Raw genomic sequence first — 26,339 nt, forward strand, 5'->3', positions numbered from 1 at the left:
ACGCAAACCGTTAAAATAAACAATAAGAATAATAATGAGAAATATAAGAATTGCAGATGTATTTTTATATAGGATCCATCCCCGCAGTATGTATTTTTCAAATGGACATGTGAAATATATTAATATTTATGAAAATGCAAAATAGCCCAGTATTGTATGTGTAAATTATATATATATATATATATATATATATATATATATATAAATAAATATATGCCAGATTTGCTGGAGCCATATTCCATTTTGCAGACAAGCTTCAGTCAGTGAGTAAAGTAAGAAATTTAAAGCAGGGACGGAAGTGGAAGGACTAAACATACTTAGTTTCAACTATAAGAAGAAAGACCCTCTAGATTGTAAGCCCATTTGAGCTGGGCCCTCGTTGCCTGTTTCTGTAAGTCATCTTGTAATGCTATTTACTATGTGTGTACACGTTCTACAGCGATGCGGAATCTGATGGCGCTATATAAAACTATTAATAACACACGGCCATCTTCCACCCAACTAGCATGGAGACCCAACCAAACATTCCAACTCAAGTTGGAGTCTTCAAATATTGTTACATTTAAACAGCATTTTCATATAGGACGTGGAGAACCCATGCATACTTGTACGGGATTTAGCAAGTTGTTGGCAATCCAGAAGGAGCTGGTCTCAACTCCCTCACCTCATTGTTCATTATGAAGGACCAACACTTTTAAGTTTCTCCAGTTAGATGGCTGAGCTGTCCCTGTGTAATGTATAATTTAGTAGAAGAGACTTTGGAAAAAGCTCACCGATTTAAGTATACGTTATAGAGGGCCAGCAAAGCTCTACCTGTAGCAGAAGCTCATTGGGGATAAGCCTTTAGAATGTCTAACGTAGCCAAGGGGTTAAAAACACATCCTACAAATTCTCCCCTTAATAAATAAATCCCAAATTGATATACTTTAACCTGTTCCGTTAATAGAAAAACAGGGAATTATATCATGGGATAGGTTTATTTGTTTTTAACATATAGGCACCGGCCCCTGCATTGAACATACCGTTAAATGTGTTATGTGGCAATTTAAATCTCTCTGATCTGCAATCCTGTAAACATTCCAAAGTTTGGGGTTAATTAGCATTACCTCTATAGATATACACTATAGATCCGTGAGCCGGCTTCGCTACTGAGCTTTGTGGAGACACTAGAAACAAGCTTCGAGACCGGTTTAGCAGAACGAAGGGTGACACAGAACATAGTTAACTGGGGTAATAAAATAAATTAAAATAAGGTAATAAACATTTCTGAACTGTACAACATATAAAGAATTTTATCAGCCATGTCTCTTGATGGAGGATGTCTGAAAACATGGCGCTGGCAAAGGGCAAACATAAGCATAAGAGTACTTCATTAGAGAAATTAACTATGTGCACCGTGAATTATTTATCTTAAAATGTGAAATATACCCGCACGTTGCTGTAAAGTTTACTGGAGGAGGCTTAGGAGAGTTCACAAGCAGGTTACCTGATGTTACCTGGTGAGGTGGCTTGTTCTATGTGATCCCCAGAGAGCACCTGCCCGCTATATCACACTGAATCCAAATTATCTTTCAGGCCTGTGAAGGAGGGGGCCCAATATAACAACTCTGTTTCAGGTGGTAGGCTGTTAACATGGTGATTCCGGGAGCTGCCCTAATATATATATATATATATATATATATATATATATATAATGTGCAATGTGTGAGATAAGCCTCCAACATTGCACATTATATATGTATTATATATATAATGAATGTGTGTGAAGTTGCGGGGAATAAAACACTTAATTCGGGGATTGTAACACTTTAGTCAAGGTGATTAGGCTTCCCATTTAAAAGGTGTAGCACACCTTTTAGCACAGGCAAGGTAAAATGGCAGCAGCCAATCAGCACTGCCAGCATATGTGGGGCAACAATGGGAGGTAAACAGTAAAAATTGAGATGGGGGGCGCAGTGGAACGAGCACGGTTCCATGGCTAAAGTTCCAATTTTTATTGGGTAAAGGGGTGTCATTGGGCACCTAATGGTGGGAATTTTCCTTAAATAAAGCCAGGTTTTTAGGGTTTCCATCAGCGCTGCTGGCAACACACCTGAGAGCTGCATCCCTCGCGTTATTAATCTTTTTATTCTATTGTTGTGGTCTTTTGTTAGACGCAAACCTCCTCGCTTTCTCTAGGTGGACAGGGTTTCAGTGATCTGGGGGATGCTGGCCATATGGTGGTTTCCATAAAGTGTATATCCACGTGTTCCTCTCGGCTTTGGGCCAGAGTGAGGTTTGGTATATTTAACTCTGTTTTAAATAAAGAAACCATGATAAAGACTACAGCTATTTACCACCAAAATATTGTTTCAGTTGTGGTTTATTAAAGTTCATACGACATATCGTCTGCCACACACAATGCAGGGAATTAAAGAGAAGGCCTGGTCATCAAGCACCAGATAGCTTGTGATTTATCTGACTGACGAATTTGTATCTTGTTGATAGGTGTTGGTAAAGCATAGTTTCTGTTTTAATTTATGTATTTATAATATATGCATACACTCGATAGTTATGTTGAAAATATTCCACTGTCGAAACCATACCAGAAAGGCTTGTTTACTGCTGTTTTTGTGCATATATTTAGTCACACGGGTCTTTGATAGCAAATGGCTGTGTAATAGGGTTTCATTCCTAAAACGGTTTGTGTGTGAGCCCAGGACATACAAATTCTACAATGTGTATGCAAATTGTGGGATAATGTAATTAGCACAGTAATTTATACCCTAACACTTCCTGTAATTTCATTCTAGAAGCAAACTCGGGCCCTGGCGTAGCTCAGAACACAACGAATACTAGCATTTCCCAACTCCCTCTTTATAATCCGGTAAAGATACTCTGTGAGGTAGGTTTTATATATATATATATATATATATATATATATATATAATATATAAAATGTGACTCTGGTGCAACATTTAAGAAGTGGTCTACAGCCATAACACCGAAGGAAACTTGAATAGTTCATTCCATTTGTTGCCATGGTGATACGTTTGCACACCTGTCACTTCACTTTATGTATACAACCCTCAGGTCTAAAGCACGCTCCCACAGGTCCTTGCAATTTTTTGGTTTGGTATCTTACGTGAACAACTTATGGCCCGTTGTATTTTTAGTCTGACCCCCAACTATCATCAGTTTGCATTGTCTGCAAGGTTTTACATTATATATCATACAGTCAGATAGAAACGCCCAGGCATTGTTAATGTTGGAAATGACTATTGTAAACGTCTGAATTTTAATGGAATATCTTTATAGGCGTACAGAGGCCATTTATCACTCCCATCACTCCTGTGTTCCAGTGGCACTTTGCGTTTAAATGGCTAACTTATTATTAAAAAATAATTTGTTTGCTGTACTGTGGTCCATGTGTTGTGCACAAGTAGCGTGTCTCTCAAAACACCAACTGTGGACTTCCACAGGCAGATGCATGCGTTGGTAACCATTGCTGCCGTTTGCCTGCTAGTGGATGGGGTATGTGGTATGCAGAGGCAAGGTACTGCCCTGCAGTGTGTGGGATGTATAACTGCACCTTCCATGTGCATTCAACAATATATGAAAATTGTGTTGTGGTATTTGGCCAGTGCCATAAACAGGCCAACATGCTGTCAAGATAGATGGCTCACACAGAATCACTGTAGAGAGCAAGGGGAGGTGAAATACATGAACATGTTATACACATAACATCAACATGATGTTCCTAATTAGAAAAAGTATGTTTACATATAAGTGGTAAAGAAAGCAGCATTCATTGAGTTGCAGTTTTATGAAGTCAGATCTATATTGATAATTATCCATTTTATAATAATTGAGGTTAAAAAGCAGATGTTTTGTAAATAAAGTGTTCTGTAAATCAAAGCCCATACAAGGCAGATTTTCCTCTCAGTTATTTGTGATGATTCTGCAGGTGCTAAGGCACACAAAGGGTAGTTGGATAGTTTGGGATGTAACTAAAGTTATCCTAAAGAATATGTAAGAGAAATACAAAAAGGGCAGATCAAGCATCAAGGATCAAGGGCAGAACAACTCCAATGTCTTCCCACTTTCCGGCATTGCCAATTGGCCGGAGTCAGATTGCCAAAAACTGTCTCTGAAACATGGTGAGTTTGTCTAATAAAGGTTAGTTTTTCCAGTTAACAGGAAAACAGCCTGCCTCTAAAAACGCAAAGCATATAAATATGACAAAGGAAAAGTTCCAATAGTTTTATTACAAAACTATGTGCAGTATGTATCACCAGCTGTGATTGTTTCTCTCTTTTTCAAATGAGTTATCATTTTTCTTTTATTTTACAAATATTGCGTTCAGTATAAAAAAAGTGAACTCAAAAGAAATTAGCATTCTTCAACTTAAGATAAGATCTCCATTTCTTATAACCAGCTAGAAGTCTTGAGTTCAGCAGCCAATCACACAGAGAGAACTGATGAACTGTATGTCTCTTCTGAAATTGCTTCAAGGAACCAAAGTGAAACCCAGTCCAACCGATTTAAAGTAAACACTAGACAAAATCTCAGAAATCTTTCTGCTTATGTTGTTCGTATCCATCAGGTGATCTTTTTGGACTCCGAAAGTCTTCTCAGTGACATGCAGTGACGTGTCCTTTGAGCTCACAGACACTCCAACACACATGCACGGCTGTCGCATCGATAGTAGGAAAGTCCCTGAATATGATATAGCCGTAATGCATTGTGTAGATTGACACCCTAGTTTTTGATAGACACAAAGCAATCCACATGCCACAAGTTGTAACATGCAAGCACAGTCAGCAGAGACTGGCCGGAGCACAAGCAAAGCTTCTTCTTTAGGCAGGTGTTTAGAAGCAGACGGGCAGTCCTTAAATGTCCATGTAGTCATCTTCCTCATCTGTATCACTCTCCAGCGAAGATTCTTGACTAGAGATGTCCAGGATCTCAAGAGCTGGCTGGCACAGAGTCTCCTTCTTCACATTGGCAGCAGACTGAGAAGACAGGATGACAGACTGCAAAAAGTGAAAGGGGAGTCAGGTGAGGATGCCGAACAGACTGTACAAAATGTGATCTGCTTCAAGCAATGCACAGTGATTACCGTATGTGCAGGATTATATGACGACCCTCCCAAACTTTGGATCTTAATGAAAGAAAAAAAATATAATATAAGATGACCCTATTGGGGAAAAAATATATATTTTTTGTGATTTTTACCGTGTTTTATTAAAGCATGATTCCCTGTATTTGATGAACCTCACAAATTATACATTATTTTGTTCAGAATTAGGGCCTTCTTTGAAAATACTAGAAATGCATAAAACATAATAATTATTAGTCATAATAGATGATAAAAAAAATTAATCTTACTTACTAATCTTAATCAATCTTACTTACATTTTCTTCTATACTGCAGGTGAAGCAGTTAAACAACGACCCAATTTATGCTCCGCAAAATCTTCTTAATACAGTCATACCTCACATACATATTTATATGTTCCAAGGCGCAATATTCATGCTTTACATATTACATATTTTTTAATACTATTGACTACAGTGCAACATGGAAGGGGAATTTTTTTATTTTAATTATTTATTTTATTATAATTTTGTTTTTGCACTTTTACCAGTGCCATATGGCTTGAGATCCCTTTGAGGATCTCTCATACATTTTTTATGCCAATAATGTCATGGTGACAACACTGGGTCCTCAATCTTTTTTTTTTGTTATTTTTATTGCTATTTGTAAAAGTATTTTTGGAAGGGGTAGAAACTATTTTTCTCCCTCTCCTCCTGTTGATCTGTTTGTGCTGAATGCAATGTGATCAGCAAGCAGGGCTCCATTTCCATGCATTGCAGATTACAATAATTGCAATCAGCCAGCAGGGGGAGCAAAGGGAGAGCCCAGCAGGGTCTAGAAAGACCCCGATGAGGCTCTCCTGTCCTCACGTGAACTTCTGGTTGGTGTCAGCAGTGACACCTACTGGAAGGGAATGTGCGATGGGGCATTCTTTGAAGCACCGTTATACGATCAGTTGGCAGCAGGGGAGCATCCAGGCTGTTGATAGACTCAACGGGGTAACAACTTGTCAGTTATTGCATGCAATCACGATGATTGATTTTCAGGTTTAAGGTGCCCAGTGCATGCACTTATATTTTAGTTCCCTTTCATTATTTTTCTCCCCATTTCATTCTAATACCCCACACTCCACTCACCTTGAGCTTCTGTTTTGTCTCCTCAGAGATGCTGCCCTTGGGAGAGAGGAGGGTCGGAGTTGGTGGTGTGACTGTGATCTCTGGAGGAAACTTTGAGATAGCGGAAGAGGGGATGAAAAGCTTTGGCACATTAGGTGGCGCACGGGTCTTGTGACGAGCAGTGTCCCCTTTATTAGACTGGACATTTGGGTCAGGTTGAGGTCTAGAGCTGCAGGCTGAGGTAAAAAATTGGGATATTTACTGTGGATTTTTGGCACATAACATTAGGACATGGAATACAAAGGAGCATATTGTATGCTCATGTCACAACCAGATGTTTTTATACTTGTTTACAGCCATTATGAGGAAAATAATAATAATATGAAAAATTTATGAAATTGTAAATTTATATAAAATAAATTAAAATTTTTTAAAAAATAAATAAATATATATATATTGCAATTGTGAAAAATCACATAAGCAGCAATGGACAAGAAACCTAAACATACTAACCAACACTGAGGCATAAAATCCTGCACATACACAAATATTAAGGCTGCTCGGCTCCAGTCCTCGAGTCCCACCATTTTGGATACCCCAGCTTGAGCACAGACATCTTTAATATGCATTAAATTGCAGGTTTAAAGACAAGAACACACAGACTTCCCAGCCCATTTGTGGACCTCGAGGTCTGGAGGTGTGCAGCCCCGCAATATACAGATAGAGTGGTAGAACGAGAGTGCCCCCTAGTGGCCAACATTATCCCAGTAGTTAAAGCAGATGTTATATTTAATCTATATTTTTAAAATGATTTCAGCAGCTACTTTATAAACTCCAAATATTAAAACAAAAGTCCCCACCATGTAATAGATTTCACTGCTGTAATACTAAAACATCTCTCAAAATACCTTACAAGTGTATTAAGAATGCATTTCTAGAAAACACTACAAATGGAGAACCACCTGTATGGCTGATAATTGCTACTCATAATTGTGTCCATATAAACCTAAGTATTACTTGTATTGATGTGCATGTGGTTACATCATAAGAAATGTACCTGTTTCTGCGTGACTAGAACTTGCAAATTGGCACGTGGCTTCAGTCTGCCAGTTAGAGGGATCTGGAGTGCTGGAGACAGCTGCCGCTTTCAGTCGTTGGGATAAATTTGGATGTGGCATGGATGAGTCTTCTAGCTGCTCATCGTCTGCAGGACAGAAACACATTGAGCACTGTAAAGAGACCTACGACACTGGGAAAGGCGATCACCGTGAGACAGAGAGAGAGTTTAGCTTTAGTTCCCACATAGATGCATCGTTTTAAAATGGATTGTAATTTTCACCGCATATGGTTGGTGCGCCTTCTGTTTCAATTGTTTGAATAACATGTGCATGGGACACAATCAAAGTAATGCTGTACAGAGTGATGTTTTAGACCACTCAGTACTGATGCTGAAATATTGTCAGCTGAGTGAGAGACATAAATATCGGGTATACAGAAAATCTGTTTAAGGACCACATGCCTTGTAGTTCAACCTACAATGGAAATAAAAGAACAGGTAACGAATCGATTAAAGAGACACTTCAGTCTGTATCTTTTCTTAATGTCTATTGGAGTCCAATTTGCACAAACTCCAGTGCCCTTTATTGTATCCATATTCATTCAAACAGTTTTTGTGCTAAAAATGGTAAAATGCAAAAAAAAAAGTGTATTGCTGTTTATGGTATTGGACTAACATTTAGCTTTAAGACTATCAACCACCCATTCTTAAGCCTGAAGTATTAGTTTGGCCTTGAGAAAGGGAGGGTCATACTCTCAAAATCTTGTTCTAAAAAATTAACAAACCACAATACTCCCCCCCACTTAAAGCACTGGACTAACCTGGATATCCTCAACAATGATATATAAAGTGACATAAAGACAGAGGCACTAGAAAGGTAAGCTGCAATAAGCATGGAATGCTGACTCACCACAAGTAACTTGGGGAATGGAAGGGCAGGCTTTGGCCCCTTGCCCACAAACAGCCTCTGGCAGCGACGATGTGTTAGCTGGTGCTGGCCTGACTTTCACTTGGTGATCAGATAGTCGAAGCAGGTTTTCTGGGCTGACCGAGGAAAGGTTGAGGGGTGTGAGCTGTACAGATACGGCAGGCAATGGAAAGGCAATCTCACGGGGGTCCTTGAGACTCTTTGGGGTGCTGGGAGTATCGGAGGGCTGCTGTGTGAACAGAGAAGACCATTAGTCGTCGTTGCAAATGTGTGACGTATACATTGTATCCCTGCACTGTTACTGTAGTGATGCACCTGGTGTTGTCTCATGTAAGGACAGTAACATATGTTTGATACACATCCATCACTATGTGTATAAAGCTCCACCATGATACAGCGGAGCCTGCTTCTCATTCTTAGTTTGTAAAAAATGCTCTAAAATGTGGGTAAAACATAGCACAACTTCTAACAAACTAGAATGTATCCTCCACGTAGAGCACACAACAATGCCTTATGGACTGATTTACTAAACTGTTATTAAGTACCGTTTGTGTAATCAGATTCATTTTACCCCGTTTTCCCTTAACAGTGCTCAGCTCTAAGTCACCATAAACACATTGTTCTTTCTGTACAGGTTACCTGAGTGCAAAGACATGCTGTGTGTAGGAAGCCGGTGTGAGATGGTAGTGGGGTACAATATGGAAGTATTTTTTATATATAAAGCCAGCCAGTTGGCTGGGAAGTGTACAGCAAAATACCACATCTGATACACATCTTGATTTGAATGCACTGAAAATGGCCATGGTGATGCTACATTCTTGGACATTCAGCTTTTGGTGGGGTAGGTTGTCCTGGTGGTTCCCTTTTCTCGGAGGGTCCAATACTCCTGTAAGCCTTTTGGCTGAGGAAAGGGAGCTCAAATCCCCTAGGGGAGTGCAGCCCAAGACGAAAATTTAGGATCGGTTATTCACTGTGGCTCCTCCTGGACCACTTTGCTTTACCCCCTCCTTTTCATGAGATAAGGAAGCACCTGCACCTCAGTGCCCATACTGAACACCCACTACTGCAGTATGTGCCTACGGTGCAAATACATGTTTCAATGATGCACTGATGATACACATACACACGCGGCATTTATGTTGCCAAATACACAACATTATTACAGTACATGCCAGTTTACCTACTCATATACACACTCCACAATTACACATTCAAGGTATACATATGTGGATGTTACACACAGTATAACACAGGCTACACACTGCCGATGTATTGATGTATGTATGCAGCTGCCCTGGTTCCTGAGCTTGTGGTCCCTCGCCTGTGACTCATGCTCTCTACCCAGGCAGTGGCCGTTCCATGCAGGCGCAGGGCCAGATGTCTGAGTGATTTGGGGGGACTAATACAGAACAGAAGCTTCCTTCTCAATTTCATCCATGAGTCGTGACATGACAAATTTCTGCCGCTTGCGTACGAGAGACGCGCTTTATTGCCAGGCAGGGAGCGCAGTGGAAACAAGGGAACCCAAACCAAAATGGAAGTCAATTTTGTGCAGGGCCCCTTTAAACTCACCCCCAGCATTAACACAATGCATTTACTGCAACGGCAAAGAAATGCCTAGGGACCTGACAAGGACGTGAAGCACACAAGGGAAGAGCAGGTAGATGAATCAAAGCAAGTGAGAAATGTGCACAGTATGTCTCGGGAAGAAAATATACAATAAGAATAAAACTGGGATAACAACTTTCACATAAAGATGACGCTAATAAATACTGGGTAAATAAAATACTAATAAGGGTACAGTAAACAGAATAAACCTATTTGACTAAGGTTGGACAAATATATGATTTTTATGGGTGGGGAAGCAATTCATCTATGTAATCAATAAAAGTACCAAAACTTAACTAGTGGTAAAAATTAGGAGCTCCTGGGCTTTCTCAGTTAATTGGATACTGTTATCCAACTAGATCCAAATAGATCCAGTAGGTTTGCATTTCATACACCACCTCATCACTCATCTCCCCAAGGAGATAAGTACAGTACCTGGGAACTCCGTGGGGAAATCCAGGTACATATAGAGCTATCATCACAGTAGGAGGTCTGCAGGTGGAGACAGCTTACATCAGTTTACATATACCTATGCCTCTTCCAAAAGCCTGTGGAGTCTGGATTAATTTGCCCCACGCTTACATTATGATTTAATTGAGAACGTATGGTTGTGGCGATTGCACGGTAATCTATTTCCTACTGCTGCAGGTCTGGCCCCGGTTACAATCCACCATCTGACAGCTGATCACAAAAATGTCAAGTGTGATCTTCATCATCCCAGATCAAAATACAACTGGTTATTAGGAGCCAGAATGGAGGGAGTTCAATAGATGTTACATAATTCCCTCTTAGTGGGCTTCCACACAATCATTGCTTTAATAGCTGCTATGTTACAAGGTTGGACAGGCATTATTCTTATTAATAATAATCATTATTTATCATGTATGCCTCTCCCATAAATATTGTTGTTCAAATGTGACTTGCGGCACTGTCCTACCAAATTGAAGTAAACTTTGAAGAAAAGCGAGGATGGGCAGGGTTTGGGCCCATCTATGGAAGCTTGCTGTGCATCTATGATACTAAATAAAAAAATAAACCTTTACTACATGGAAGCTGCTCCAATTCTTGAAGATAAGGTCTATGTTGACTCTCAGTCCCATATACACAGATCTTATCATTTTAGCTTCCTGTTGTCACTAAGGAAGTGGTGATGATTCAAGCAGAAGAATCAACACAACCACAAGTCACAGATAAACAATAGTATTTCCTACATACACCAAATCTACCCCAAATAAGGCAGAAAACAACATTTTTTTTTTACCAGAGATGTGTCACCTCTATAAATGTATTATCAAATAATGAAAGCAAACCAAGATATTATAATATATTAAAACCCATTATAACACAATACAACAATAAGAAAAAACAGTTTGAAGAGTGACAATACTAACAGTAACAATAAAGCTACAAGAGGAAAGACCGTAGATTTGCTTACTGTGTAAAATCTACAAGCCTTTAAAATAAGAGGAAAGGCAGAGTAGTGTTTTAGGAGAAAACAAGGAATTTGGAGCCACTGTAACTATCTTTCCCATAAGAACTATTACCCATAGGAACGTGGAAGAAGGGGTGGTGTATCCCAATTTCACATGGTAGTAAAAAATACACTATTGGTCTTTGTTTTTTGTTCTGCATCCAAACAACTCCAAACTACATTTTTACTCACTTGTTTCTGGGCAGTAGCTCCCATCTGAATCTGGCAGAATTTAATGGCCTGCTCTAGAGCCGCACCTTCATCCACCTGAAAGACAAACAAAAGACTGGACACTTTACTATTGTTCATCTCATTGTATCATGTTATTGAAACATAATGCCTTCCATCACAAGGTATGCACACTAATACGATCTGATATCTGAATGCTTTCTGAAATGACACACAAGGACTATTACCAAAAAAAATAAATATGGAGAAAGCGCCAAATCAAGTCAAAACAAACACCCCTAACACCAAAGCGCTTTGTTACTATAAAAAGTGATCCAAAGTTAGCAGAAATGTAGCTTCTATGAAAATAATATAAGGGGGATCATGTCCCTTGTAACTTTTTATAAATGGAAAGCGTGTAATGTAAGATGGACTTCATTGGTTAAAGAGCCAACTTACATAAACAGCCTTTAAGATCTAAAACATGGACTTTAAGCTTACAACATATCTATTACTAATTCGTAACTCACCTCTAGGTAATTTAAGGTTTTGTAACCTTAGAAAAAACGTCACCCACAAAACATATTAGGGAGGAAAAAGGGTCAACCTATTATATATATACGGCTCATTGTATAAACCACCAACTTTACCGCTGACCCTATTTGATTTTAGCAGCTTTTCTTCCTGGTAATTATTTTACAATGTAACAAGTCAAGGTAACATTTAAAATGTAGCATAAAACCATCTATCTTTTGTATCACGAAGCATTCATTTAAGTGCTTCATCTCCTATTGTTGGTTAAACACTCTGTTTGTACATCTGTAACCGTTATTTAAGTTTTGAAGGACTCAGGAGAGATGCGTCCTTAGATACCTCAATTATAATGGGACACAATGACAAAAGATTTCAAATGTGGATCTTGCAATAATCAAATTTAAACAGTGTCAATACCACACCGTGTTTACACCGTACTGATTAACATTCTCACAGACAACATTTCCTCTTTCATATGCCAAAGTCAGCAACAGCAAAGGGTCCCCATCCGAAGATGAATAAGATATTCTGATTGTAACCGGTGGATGGATATATTATGTTTCTTAACTTGTTCATAATTTAATCCATTGCTTGTGTTGGGCATAGGACTCAAGTACCCCCTTAAATCTTCATGTACAGTCACTAAAAAGTACAACCATGCCTGATGACACTCAAGATGTACTACTATGGCTCAAAAAAAACAAACAAACAAAACTCCCCCCCAAAAAACAACAAAAAAAGGCATTCATAGTGAAAACCAGGGCCTTATAGAATATTGTGTGTTTTTTACATTGACAGAACATCTCCTAACTACTCTGCAGAGATCAGACTGTCGGCACACCGACCGCGATTCTGTAGAGAGCCTGCTGGGGTTTGATGACACTGGTAATAAGAATTAATATAAAAATTACAAATAAACAAACAACAATGTCACCATGACATCATCTGGAGTGCCTATTACCCAGTGACAGCATATACTAAAAAGTAATAACAATAAAGAAAAACAAATGGAAACAAATGTAAAATGTGTGACAACAATGTTCATATAAGACCCCAAACCCTACCATATAAATATTTTTTATATTAAAAACAAATAGTACAGGAGCAATTCAAGCTTGCGAGCAGGGCTCTCTCCACCTAATGTATCGAATTGTCTTAGTCTGTCAATTCTTGTGTTGTCATACCCCTTGAATATATGTATTGTATTAAGCGATGCATAAACTGTTGGCGCTATATAAATAAAAGATAATATTAATAATAATAAGTTGTACCCATCATGTGGAAAACAAATAATAAGAAATTGCAAAAATATTTAACTTTTCACATTCGTCAAACTTTACTAAAGCATTGCTTATATATTAATATGGTTTCAAGAGAAACCTATGAGATGCCCTTGGGGCATGAAGTGGTTAAATGAACTTTGAGTACAGTCCACCGCGAAGTAATATGGGACACTTGCTGTCCTCAGTAGAGGAGGATCACTCAGAGCTGTGCAGCACAGAGTAGTGGTGGGAGGCCTGCCTTTGTACGGCACACGCTGTCTGAGGGCCAGGTCTGACTAACCCACTGAATACCAAGGGTCTTTGGCGGTATTTTAGAACAATTGAGGACATCTTTTACTAAGTGGATTGACTACACAAACTCACTGGACACAGTTCCTATTGTTCGTAACATCTAGTCTACGGTGTCCATGTACATTCACAGAAGCAACAATCACATAAAGCCTATGTTAACTACGGCTCCTCACCTGTTTAATTAACATGTACGTTTTACACATAATCTTTTCAATCTTGCCCAGGTCATATGCCGTGACCTTCTGACCCTGCTGCCAGACACGATAGGCTTCCAGGAGAAGGTTTTTGCTGCTCTCGGTGTCATCCAGTAGCTTGCGTTTGCGACTGGCTCTTTGTGGGGCATCCTCGGCGTGGGGCTGTTGTAACTGTACTAAGGTTCTGCTTGCTGCCGGCTGATAATGTTTAGAACTAATGCTGAGTTCCTCTAATGACAGCTCCGGACCTTCAGGTCCCTTGTCCCTAAGGTGCTTAGTTGTCTCTTTCTTATACTGGTCTCCATGTCTATCAGGTTCACAGGATTGTCCACCGTGATCCATGGGCTCAAAGCTCTGATTAGCCACATCTTTTACACTCCTAGTCTCCCCAGTATCCATGGCCTGTGAGACAGGGCCTCGTGTTATGTCCTTTCCTCCATTTTCTAGCCCCGGGACCACACCTTCACACACTACAGAGCTCTTCTTTGGCGGTACATCTTTCCGGTCCTCTGAAGTGGGCCGGCTAGACACGTCTGTTGTCATGGAAGCCGTCTGAAACTGGCTGGGGTCCGGATTATATGGATCCTGACAAGAAAAAGAAGGAACTTAACAATGACATATCCCAAGAGAGATTCATGTGCATTCTTTATTTTTATTGTAGAGGTTGGGTTTAGAAGTGTGTAACAAATTATGCCTATTTCTATTAACAGAAAATGATTATAGCATTATTGCCAAGTATTCTCTCAGTATTGCATTCACGGATATTATAGCGATGGGGCTGGTAAATATTTGGTTTAACCATTCCTATAGGAAATGGTTGAAAATAGGTTTTCAAAAATATTGTGCTGTTTTCTCTCTTTTTTTTTAAATTGTAGTTTTTGCTTAATATGTTTTCAGGCATGTTTTTCATTGCAATGATTCTTTATCATACTGGCTGTGGTACAAAGAAATGTCATAAAGCCTTCATACATTACTGCATACAGCACTGTATATTGTGTTTAAGGAGGAAAGTGGATTGGGATCACACATGAGATGTCTTACAACCCGATTATAGGATGACTTAAACCAGTGTAATGGAGGTTAAGAAAGGGTTCTGGAGACTGGAAGATGAAAGGAATTCTGGTAGAACCAGGCTTCTAGAAGAAAAAAAAAGGGCCAGGTGCTCTTACCCCAGACAGCTCACTCAGGGTGTCCTCCAACACTTTCACGGTGAGAACAAAAGCTCTCTGTGCCAAGACTTGACGATCAGCATCCCGCAAATACTTCCTGCAGACATAGGAAGCAAATGCTAAACATATGCCACAAAAGAGATTTTGACAAGGCTATATATATATATAGGGTTGAGGCCAGAGCTCTTTCACACCAAACTCATCCAACCATGTCTTTACGGGCCTTGCTTTGTTCACTGGGGCACAGTCATGATGGAATAGAAGAGGACCTTCCCCGAACTGTTCTCACAAATTTTGAAGCATATCATTACCCAAAATGCCCCATTACCCCCCTCCACCAAACTTTACAGGTGGCACAATGCAGTTAGGCAGGTAACAGAGAAACGTGATCCGTCATACCACAAAACACCTTTCCACTGCTCCAGAATCCAGTGGGGGTGTGCTTTATACCATTAGAACTGCCCCCTGGGATTTCTCATCCTGTGGTCCAACCATATGGACTTCACATCAATTCCTACCTTTTTTTAAAGGGTAAATTGTTTATTGTATCCCTACAGCCTATAGGTTTGGTTTAGTAAGACTAGTTGTGCAATTACCTGCCACAAAACTCAGCTTTTATTCAAATATCTCCAAAACAGTTACATTGATGGGTAAAATAAAATGTACTATTTATAGAATGTGAGATATTCAGTTCCTCATTATGGTTCTACAGCTGACAATTTTATATAGAGATACCTGCCTGCTACGCCAATCCACATTAAATTTGATTTAATCCTTTTTAAATAGCCACAATTTAGGCAACATCTTAGGCATGTCAGGATTTAAAAAGCATTCCTTTATTTTTACTGGTGTGACTAATTTCCCTATAGCAATGCTATTTGCTTTGGCCTCTTTAGAGTACAATGTATCATTCTTTAGACCTGGGCTCCCATTATGAACCTGAATTTGCCTTACCCATGTTTATAGTGTCCTCTGTTCAGTACGGAAAATAAAGAAAGAAAAGCTCCAGTTCAAAGCTCCAATTTCCTCTATAATCTGAGAAGTACCTACCAGCTGAGAATCTTAGCCTCACACGTAGAGACTACATATGTATGGCTAACTCCATAGGGGGTGAACCCGAAAGCACGGGAGGGGTTGTCAGACACTTACTTCCCCTGGTCGGGGGTCCTCTGTAGCATGCACGAGATTTTCAGCAGTGTGTTGGAGTCCTTGAGCTGAGCCAGAACATTCAGAAGAAGCACAATAGAGCGGTTCATATGAGAAGCAAAGCTACCAGGGCGATCTATATCATCCACAGGTATACGCCAGATTCCCTGTGAAATGTAATAAACAGAGGAGGGAATGAAAGAAGAGACCATGTCACTGTGCCAGTTCCTCCAAAATCCTGACCTACAGAGCCTCTAACAATTCTGCACCTCTTATATCTCTGCTCTTATGTACAAGTACTCTCGTAAGTGCCTCTTTGTTGATCCCACAACTTACGTCTCTTATACTTGTTATTACCTCTTCCCACTTGTGTATTCAAAATTGCATCTGCGCTGTACCACTTCTCTAGGATGCTTCCCAGATAAGCCATCCGTCATGTCCACCTGCTAGATCAACAGCTCTCCATATCGCCTTCACCACTATAAAGTCATCCTCACCCAAGTCTCATTTTCACCTCAACCACCCAACAGATTGTAAACTTGAGACCCTAATCTCCTTCTGTACCAATATGGTTTAACGTGTTCAAGTTATTATCAATTTTAATTGTCTTTGTTAAACATTTTTACTGTTCCTTATTATAACAGTGTTACGGAATACGCTGGCACTATATAAATAAATGTAAGAAAGATAAAATATACAAAAAAAGAAATTTCTTCAGACTACAGATTGCTGGTTCATTCACCGAGTATAGCGCATGTACACGAAGCCACTGTCAAACCTGGTTACCTCACAATGCTACAACTTGTGTCACCAGGTTAACGGTAGTCACGCTCTTTTGTGCAAGGTCTTTGTGAGTCCTAGGGGACTTGCTGGGATCGGCAGAGGCCACACACTTTTAACCCCAGGAGGAAATATGCAAGGAAGCAGAGGATGTTTACCCTCAGAGATACTGCAGCTCCTCCGACTTCCTTGTATACGTAATGATGTTGTGGCACACACAAGAAGATCCTCTGCCTCCAGCTAAACTTTTACTGCCAGAAATCAAGGGGAGCTTGCCAAAAATCTCAGCAAAATGAACCTGTGCATGTGCAGGACATTCACACTGCACACTGTGTCGTTGGACAATTTTGCCCTTTTATGGTGGGAACATGAAGTACTTTGGGAACAATCTTTCTGCTTTTGAGAAGTGCATTATGCGGCATTACTTCCGGTTTTATATTGCATTCTTTTAGTCTAAGTTGTTCTAAAGATTACGGGAGATCTGGCTGGTTCTCCTGATCATTTGTGGGTTAGTTTGATTGTGCCTAATTAGTAAGCCACCCAAACATCTTGATCGAGCAGGCGTGGGAGGAAGGGGCGTGGGAGGAGGGAGAGCGAGACAATAGGGGGTAAGAGACTAGCGTTTACTTTTAATTCACACACTATATTTATGCAGTACCAGATGCTAGGGTGCTTGCTTATACAAGATAATCGTTAGCAGTGGAATGCAAATATATATTTTTCAACCGAGGTGCTACACTTCCTGCCACTAATACAGACAAGCTGCTATTGGAAGATTTGTTTTACAAAACCACACAAAACATTGATTATAAATAGTCTTTCCAGAAACTCTGAAACTTCATGACCTCAGACATGTTTTGGCATCTGCCAGGCATTGACTTTCCTCCCCTAGTCATCAGGTGAGCCCTGCACATCAGTCACAATCCTAGGCTATCTTGCATGCGCTCCTCGACTTATCGCACACAGTAATAAAAAGAAGGATCATATGCTGTATACATCTAACCTTTAACATATTGAATGAATGAAACATACATAAAATAGTCACATCATCATCAGAAAAGGACAAAGACCAAATATGGTTTGAAACGAGATGGGCTGAGAGGTTCTTATTGGCGACGTGTCTAGTAGACTAGGCTAAAATAACAGAGCTAGAACACATACAAACACCCTCACGCCGTATCATACTGCCTGTGCTACAGAATGGCTGGACACTCCAATGAAAGTCTACATATGAACAGACTTCATTAGCAATGTCATTGAGAATCCGTTCAGTGTCATGTTTGGGCAGTGAAAGCCATAGAAAATATCAGTGACTGACAACAATGGCAGCCACCAGGTCTGATAAACAATATGTTTGTTGCAACAAAACCAGGTTAATTTTTTTAACCCCTTAAGGACAATGGGCGGTCCCTAAACCCATTGAAAACAATGTATTTTGAGCCTGTACATGTACGGGCTTTGTCATTAAGGGGTTAAATGTATTATGCTCAAGACAAAATGGAATTTGAAGATACGACACCATAAGAACCATTTAGTCTGCTCATTATACCTGCATTAAAAATCCAACCTTGAATTGGTCCTTGCCCCCCCCCCCTTAGTATCAGGATAGCCATATGCCTATCCCATGCATGTTTAAATCCCCTCACTGTATTAAACCCTGCCACTTCTGCTGGGAGGTTTCTCCACATATCTAGAAACCTCTCAGTAATGTAAAACGTCTTAAATTACATCTGAGCCTTGAACCATCTAATTCTAGAGATTCCTTTTAAATGCCAAGTTGGAAGCAGGTGTGTAGCACATTTCAGATGTTACGTCAAGCTATGCTTGGCTACCTGGTAAAAGCATGAATGGATTGCAACAGGGCATCTAAAGCAGGAAGAGGCACATTCTTCTTACACTAGCCTGACAAGTATTCTCTACCAGGAAGAGAACATGCCGCAGCAAGGGTGGGGATTTACCTGTAAAACTTATGGTACCCTTAACAGAGAAATCGCTGGCAAAGGGGACAGTGGTGCACACTGACCCTGGCTGCTCTGACAATGATTTTGGGCCACCATTTTACTTGCAATGCCCCATATAGCCACCAGGGTGTCTGGTGTAACTAGGACACCCTAACTGTATCCTTTATGTACTCCTTTTATGCAGTCCACTTTGGAAAATACGCATCGGACAGGACTGGAATGTCTGTATTGAGCACTGTTAGTCTTGATATGGCTACCCAAATAGTTTGGGACACTATATTATGGGCCCTATAGCTTGAGGCTGTCCTCTGCCTAGGCTGAATGGTGCCAGTCCTTACTTGGTAACAGACACCTAATGCACTTGCATTCTCAATAAAATTCGCCTTTAAAATGTGAGTATTCCTATCGTTACCTTTATATCACTATGGCCTTCTAGTTTTGGCAGACTGCATCTCATAGATCCCTGTGCAGAATTTTGCATTCAGAATAGCAATCTATAGTAGGGAGCTCAGAATAGAGGGGGGGGTGATGCTTGTGTTTTAGAAATGAATTTGGGTCCTGCCTTCTCAGAGACTTGAAAGGCATCAGTTCTAGACTTTAGGGAGCTGAGGGAGTCCAATGCCGCTGAATAATTTATTCTTTTCCTGTGTGTGCACCCGCAGAGAAAACCAAACAGCAAACACAGGAACACAGCCAGCCCTGCTACTAAAGCGGACTAAATAGAGAGGAAGGAAAGTGGGGAGAGAGATATCAACAGAGAGTTACAGCAAGTGAGGAGACAGAAGAGCATCATAAAGGAGGCAGGCTGTACTGTAATAGGAGGAAACATGGACAAGGGACAAAAGGAAGAAGAACTAGGAAAAGACAGATTAATGGTACACCCCAGCTTACCTCCTTTAACACAAAATTACCACCACTTCTACTTCTTACAGTTATAAGGGAGATGGCTGGGTCTGTCTCCACAGAACTTTATAAAGTAGAACAAGTGTTATTTATAGAATGGCAGGAACAGTCACTCAGCCAAATGTGTAGCAGTTGCTCTTTTACAAACAATTCACATACAGAAAAAACAAGTGTCTGAATGCAGTCACACGGTTGATCCTACACAGGTGGCCATCACCCTTAGCCAAAGCTGTTGGAAATACCGCACATACCTATTTACCTATGTACCTATTTATGAAACATTAGATGCCCATAGAAGAGAGGCAGAAAAATACAGTACCACATATACTACAGATTTACACTGTACTTTTTCTATATTATAGTTCAATTCAATTAGTAACCCCGGGATCTTCCAATACATTTTGCACACTGCATGATAAACATACTGTACATACATATACGCATTAAGTAGCCATGCTTAAAAATCCCCACACATTCATTTTCTTGGCTGTGATGTACACACATGCATAGGCTGACAGGTCTCTATTTGTAAATTGTACCTGTATTCAAAGTACACGTTCACAACACACACCCAAACACAACATCCACATCCGTGTTGCAAAATAACTCACCATCACAGTGAGGAAAGGCCCCTCCTGTCGCACATCCCCGCCAAATGACTTCAGGGTACCTTAGACTGGGGTGCAACCCGCAGGGTGTGTACGAGTGTGAACAGAGGCAAGGTGTGCAGATCAGGCCTGGCACAGCCGAAGAAACAGCACCAGAGGCTGAGAGGAGCAGCAGTGACAGGCTGCCTATATCTTACACAGCCTTCCGCTTCACACCCACGCACCCCCCTCTTCCCTCCTGACCCTGCACTAGTCCAGCTTGTTAGTGTGTGTGTGGATCTGTGTGTATGTGAGCTTCCTTGGAGCCGCCCATAGCCAGGGGCAACCAATCACACACATCTAACGTATCCTCCCACATGTACACCCACGCAAACAGGCACAGAGCTGATGCACCTAGCAAGCTGTGCACATACGTACTGTGTACAAACAGCTAAACTGATCTACACGAATGTATAACCTTAGCCGCCTTGAATATATAATACATACATTACAAACCTTTATCTAGAATTACACAGTATTATTATGTATATGTATGCGGGCCACATACATGCTGTGAATGTATGCATACAAGCAGCTGACTGTATATAAAGTATAAATGTACACCACTGGCTTGAAGCATTAACTTAATTACTGTGTGCATAATGTTACCAAGTAATGCATAGCATGGGCTGTGCACATATAACAGTACTATTTCTATATGTACTTACACACTTCCTCAACATCCACTTTGTACCCTCACACAGAAACACCTATTATATATGGGTGAAACCTTACCCCTTAATTATGGGTCTCCTCTAGGGATGACTCATACTGAGGCTTAGAGGTACGGTTTTCTACATATGTAGCCCATATGTATGGCATTTAGCACATTAAGCTTTGTGCTCAAAGGGACAGATCAATGCCCCGACACCCCCTGCTACGGAAGAAAGCATACTCCATGAGTACTTTAATATGCATTCTTCCAAACCAGACAAAAAAATAAAATATCGGACATGGTCGAACTATTCTTGGCACTGACTGGCCGCTTGGAACTCCAATTGATATCAATAAGAGCACTTTCCTCACATACAAACAGGCCCAAGCCCACATTGTTCACCAAGCCAGTGCTGCAGCAGACTAGAGGTGAGCCGATCACATACAGGAAGATGTGTTCCCAATACATCTTTTACATGCCATTTAACTGGGGATGGGGAAAGGGGCAAATGGATGTGGATTCTACAGAATCAAGGACATTTAAAAGCATCACACAGCTGTCATGTGCTTTAAAGTCCTTTTAATATGTTATTTAGACTCACTTGTGGGTTGTACCGTGTTGCAGAGGATACACATACTGAGAAAATAAATAGGGACGGATTAGTAATTCAAAGGGCAGAGTAGACAAACAAATGAAAACATTTTTTGGTGAGAGGTGGGTCAGCCTTAAACATTTCTTTGGACAAGAAGATGCAGCCTTCCTTCAGGGATTGGCCATGGATGGAAGTAAGGTGTCGAATATAATAGGGGGTCGGGGCCCAGATTGAGGACACAGTTTCCACTGCAGCCTTACAACAGCACTTGGTCACCTTCATCATAATGTCAATGATTGTAAGAACGATACCTCTGGTTTTGGAGACAATGTACCCCAAACTGGTCTGATTTAAAGATTTTTGGTCTACAACCTGAAACTTCTCTGAATGCTTTATAGCAATTCTATATATTGTCATCTGGATGTCTAGAGTAACAATGAAAGGATGTCATTTCCACATGTTTATGGGTTTGCAATCCATTCTGTAAATGTGTTTCAGACAGGACTTGTCAGTGCACATGCTCTTTGCCTGATGTGTACTGGGACATTTGGCCATGGACTGACTGTTGCCAGCCTTTCTTTGTTCTCTGCAGTCAATTTACCGTATTTGCTCGATTATAAGACAAGGTTTTTTTCAGAGCAAATGCTCTGAAAAATACCCCTCGTCTTATAATCGAGGTCGTCTTATAATCAGACCTCCGCCAGGCTGCTTACCGGTGCCAGGCTGCTTACAGCAGCTTCTCTTCTACCAGCGGCAAGAGAACAGGAAGCTAGAAGAGTGTCACATAACTCTGCCTCCCCCCTCCTTCCTCTGGGGGCGGGGCCAGAGAAGTTGCTCGCACAGCCGGGCCCCTGCAGAAGTCTTAGAGTGAGAGATCTGCAGTTCAGGTAAGGGGGTGGGGGAGGGTTTTTGAGCAAGTATGTGTGATAAATGGAATGAATGAGTATTTAAATGTTTGTGAATGAGTGCGTGTGTGATAGCATGGATGTGTGTTAGGGGGGTGGTGGTGGTAGCATGGCATAGGGAGGCTGTACTCACACTCCTAGCATCCCCAGGTTCCAGCATGTACTGGCTGCCTTGGCTTGATAGGAGTGTGATTGCTGTTAGCAGTTATATATATATATATATATATATATATATATACTTCCAGAAATGCCTTTTAACCCCCTATATGCCACTCTGTCCCATGATATACCTTTTAACCCCCTTTATGCCACTCTGGCATATAGGGGGGTTAAAAGGCATATCATGGGGCAGAGTGGCATATAGGAGGGTATAAGACATTTCTGGAGGCAGAGTGGCATATAGAGGGTTAAAAGGCACATCATGGGGCAGACTGGCAAATAGGGGGTATAAGGCATTTCTGGGGGCAGAGTGGCAACCCTGGGGGCAGATGTGCATAACTGGGGGGGCAGGTTGGCAAATAAAAAAATATATATTTTTCTCATCATAGCTTTTATTAAATATGAAAAAATTGTTTGCATGAATTAATATTTACTAGTAAAACTTTTTTTCCTATAGGGTAGTCTTATATTCAGGCTTTTTTGTTTTTTTCCTAAATTAATATTTATATTTTGGGGGGTCGTCTTATAATCAGGGTCGTCTTATAATCGAGCAAATACGGTATTATGCAAAGCCCATGTTTTATTTTCCATTCTTAAAACACAAGGTGCACACTGTATTCTCTAGTCACATTCTGATGTTCCAGTGTTCTGCCATGTCATCCAATAGAGCATTTGTGAGGTCAGGCACTGATGTTGGACAAGAAGGCCTGCAGCACAATCTCCATTCCAGTTCATCCGAAGGGTGCTTGATGAGGTTGAGGTCAGGGCTCTGTGCGGCCAGTCAAGTTCTTCCACACCAAACTCATCCAACTATGTCTTTATGGGCCTTGCTTTGTGCACTGGGGCACAGTCATGCTGGAACAGAAAAGGGCTTTCCCCAAACCGTTCCCTCGAAGTTGGAAGCACAGCATTGTCCAAAATGTCCACAATGCAGTCAGGCAGGCAGGCAACGTTTTCCTGGATTCCACCAAACCCAGACTCGCCCAAACAAAGAACATTTTTTTCCACTGGCACAATGACAGTAGCTTAATCTGGTTTGAAGCCCTAGTATCGCTATATAATGTGTGCATCATAGCTATTTCACCAGAATATATTGGTACTCAAGCAGGATGTCCATGGCTTAAGGGAGGGATGGAAGTATCTGCTGTTGTTGTACTAGGCCATAATTCTGTTGTGGTCCTTGCCACACTCCGGCACTTTGCTACAGACTTTCAATGGCAATTATATCAAAAGTGTTTTCTCAGTACTTTCTTTCCACTGATACATACAGTATTGTAAACAAGCTGGAGTGTAGGTTTCAATGGGTTTACACCTGTAAATGTCCTGTGTGAGGTTTACCTGGGACCTTACATAGGACATATCTACTTGCGCTTCCAGAAGAGGAAATTAAGAGCTGCTGTCAGTATAAATTATGAAAAGTTTCTTCCATAACAAGAAAATGTATCTGAATATTTTATCAACAACATTTTAACTGTTTGCTTAAAACTACAAGAGGATAATGGGTATACTATTTAAAGTACATAAGCAATAAATACCTGAACATTTTTAAAATAAACCTGCTCAACCTCCAGACCTCTTGCTTCATTTATCTTAATATCACAAAGATAGAACATATGGTACATACATGCCCCACCTGCCTGTTTTTTTTTTAAACTGTTTTACTTTAAAACAACTACATTTACAGAGTACATTTACGGTCGTGCAGCATGAATAATTTACGGCACACACATTGTGTACCATAAAATAACCACCCTCCATACAGCATACGGAAAACCAAATCTCTATTCTTCTTAATAGTCCAAAACCACATTCCACAAGATTACATTATGATTCTAGTTTACTGGGCGAAACAGCACAAAACATATGTGAGTAAAGAAAATACAGTATAATAGTGTAAAACTGCCAGAAACCTTTAATGAAAAATAAAAGGATTTATAATTCACTAAGAAACAACAAAATACTACAGCCAACACAACTCGTTGAAAATGCTTCCTCTACAGGCGATAATATGCAACAAATGGTTCAGTAAAATGGCTTGTGATTGCCACCTTTGCCCCCAGTTTATCTGTGGCATCTTTGCTCCAAACAGCTAGCCTGTGCCACCATTGCCCTCAAATAGATTGTCTGTGCCATTTTTTTCACAAAAAGCTTGTCAGTGCCCCATAAACAGCTTTTTTTGTGTTATATTAGCCTCCAAATAGCTTGTCTGTGCCAATTTTGCCGCACACAGTTTGTCCGTGCCATCTGTGACCCCAAACAGGTAGCCTGTGTCATATCTGCCCCAAATAGCTTGCCTGTGCCATCTAAGTCCCCAAACAGCTTGTCAGTGCCCCCAAACAGCCAGCCTGTGTCTCTTTTCTTCCATGCTGCATGCAGACTGATCTAGCGATTAGGAAGTGGATGTGATGTCATTTGGATCAAACACGGCATGCAGGGAGAGTGTGTGAGAGATAAGCCAGATGATCTGGTAGTTGCGGGTATCACTCACACCTAGCAGCTTTAAAGGAGTGGACAGTTGGTAGCAGGGGTCACCCGTGTTACACCCCTGTTCTCCCATGTACATTTGCTGCGGAGGGACCCTTTCTGGCACTTGCTGCTCTTTCAGAACTACACCAGAATCCACAGTTTGAACTGGCTCAACACATTTCAAAAGGCCGTATCTGCCACAAAAACAGCACACCTATTGAGGCCCTATCTTGTCTTTAAATGAACAGGAATCTCCGAACAACAACATATTTGCAATACAAAAAGGCAAAATTCACACCAATTAGAATAATAAATCTGTGTTAATGTGCTGTAAAATATTTACACTGATCAGCCATAACATTATGACCACTGACATGTGAAGTGAATAACACAGATAATCTTGTTATCATGGCACCTGTCAGCGGGTGAGATATATTAGGCAGCAAGTGAACATTTCGTCCTCAAAGTTGATGTGGTAGAAGCAAAACTGTAGCTCTTGTGGGGTGTTCCCAGTCTGCAGTGGTCAGTCAAAAGTGGTCCAAGGAAGGGAAGCGGTGAACCAGTGACAGGGTCATGGACGGCCAAGGCTCATTGATACACATGTGGGTGCGAAGGATTCTGTAGCCCAATGTCTTGGTGCCAGATACCACAACACACCTTCAGAGGTCTAGTGGAGCCCATGCCTTGACGGGCCAGAGTTGTTTTGGTGGTAGAAGGGGGACCATGCGATATTTTGTGGCAGGTGGTCATAATGTTATGACTGATCGGTGTATATCAATGCCCAATGTCTAAAACTGCACGTTCACAATCGGAACAATCCTGTATGAACACAGGAATCATTCCTGTTCTTTTCTCCTATAGCGAGTCAATCTAAGGGATAGTGAAGACCACTTAAATGCCCTGATCGTCAGTAGTGGATAGTGTCACCTGCACCTGTGCCAAAACTATTAAGCACTGGAACTGAGACCCTCACAAATGCCTGAGATTATTTCAATTAGCTTCCAAATGAGGGGAAACACTTGTAAAGAACTAAAACATATTATGGTATTATAATAATAAAGATTGGATGCATTTCTTTAGCATTCCAAATAATACTGATTCTCTCAAAACAGACATATGTTCCAAAAGCACAGACAAAAATAACCTGCTGTTAATAAACAATATTCACTGTAATCTACAACAGACTGCTTGCTGCACCGCCAATATCTTACATCTAGGAGTATCTCC

The 26,339-nt window shown here is 40.6% G+C and overlaps 1 protein-coding gene across 3 annotated transcripts in view; it reads right to left on the reverse strand.

Moving 5' to 3' along the window:
• Nucleotides 1-4,227: 4,227 nt before the first annotated feature.
• Nucleotides 4,228-26,339, reverse strand: part of CABIN1 (calcineurin binding protein 1) — a 58,728-nt gene continuing 36,616 nt past the window's right edge. For 2 of the 3 annotated variants that reach the window (XM_053470448.1, XM_053470428.1), the window contains exons 30-37: nt 16,048-16,211; nt 14,899-14,995; nt 13,709-14,314; nt 11,452-11,526; nt 8,163-8,409; nt 7,253-7,399; nt 6,217-6,431; nt 4,228-5,015 (exon numbers count right to left, since the gene is read on the reverse strand). In XM_053470448.1, coding sequence (XP_053326423.1) covers nt 4,872-5,015; nt 6,217-6,431; nt 7,253-7,399; nt 8,163-8,409; nt 11,452-11,526; nt 13,709-14,314; nt 14,899-14,995; nt 16,048-16,211 — 1,695 coding nt within the window. In that variant the 3' untranslated portion in view covers nt 4,228-4,871. The remainder of the gene's footprint in view (nt 5,016-6,216; nt 6,432-7,252; nt 7,400-8,162; nt 8,410-11,451; nt 11,527-13,708; nt 14,315-14,898; nt 14,996-16,047; nt 16,212-26,339) is intronic. The other variant, XM_053470439.1, reaches the window with a different exon arrangement.

The sequence above is a fragment of the Spea bombifrons genome, chromosome 1, assembly GCF_027358695.1.
Source record: "Spea bombifrons isolate aSpeBom1 chromosome 1, aSpeBom1.2.pri, whole genome shotgun sequence".
Classification (NCBI taxonomy): domain Eukaryota; kingdom Metazoa; phylum Chordata; class Amphibia; order Anura; family Pelobatidae; genus Spea; species Spea bombifrons.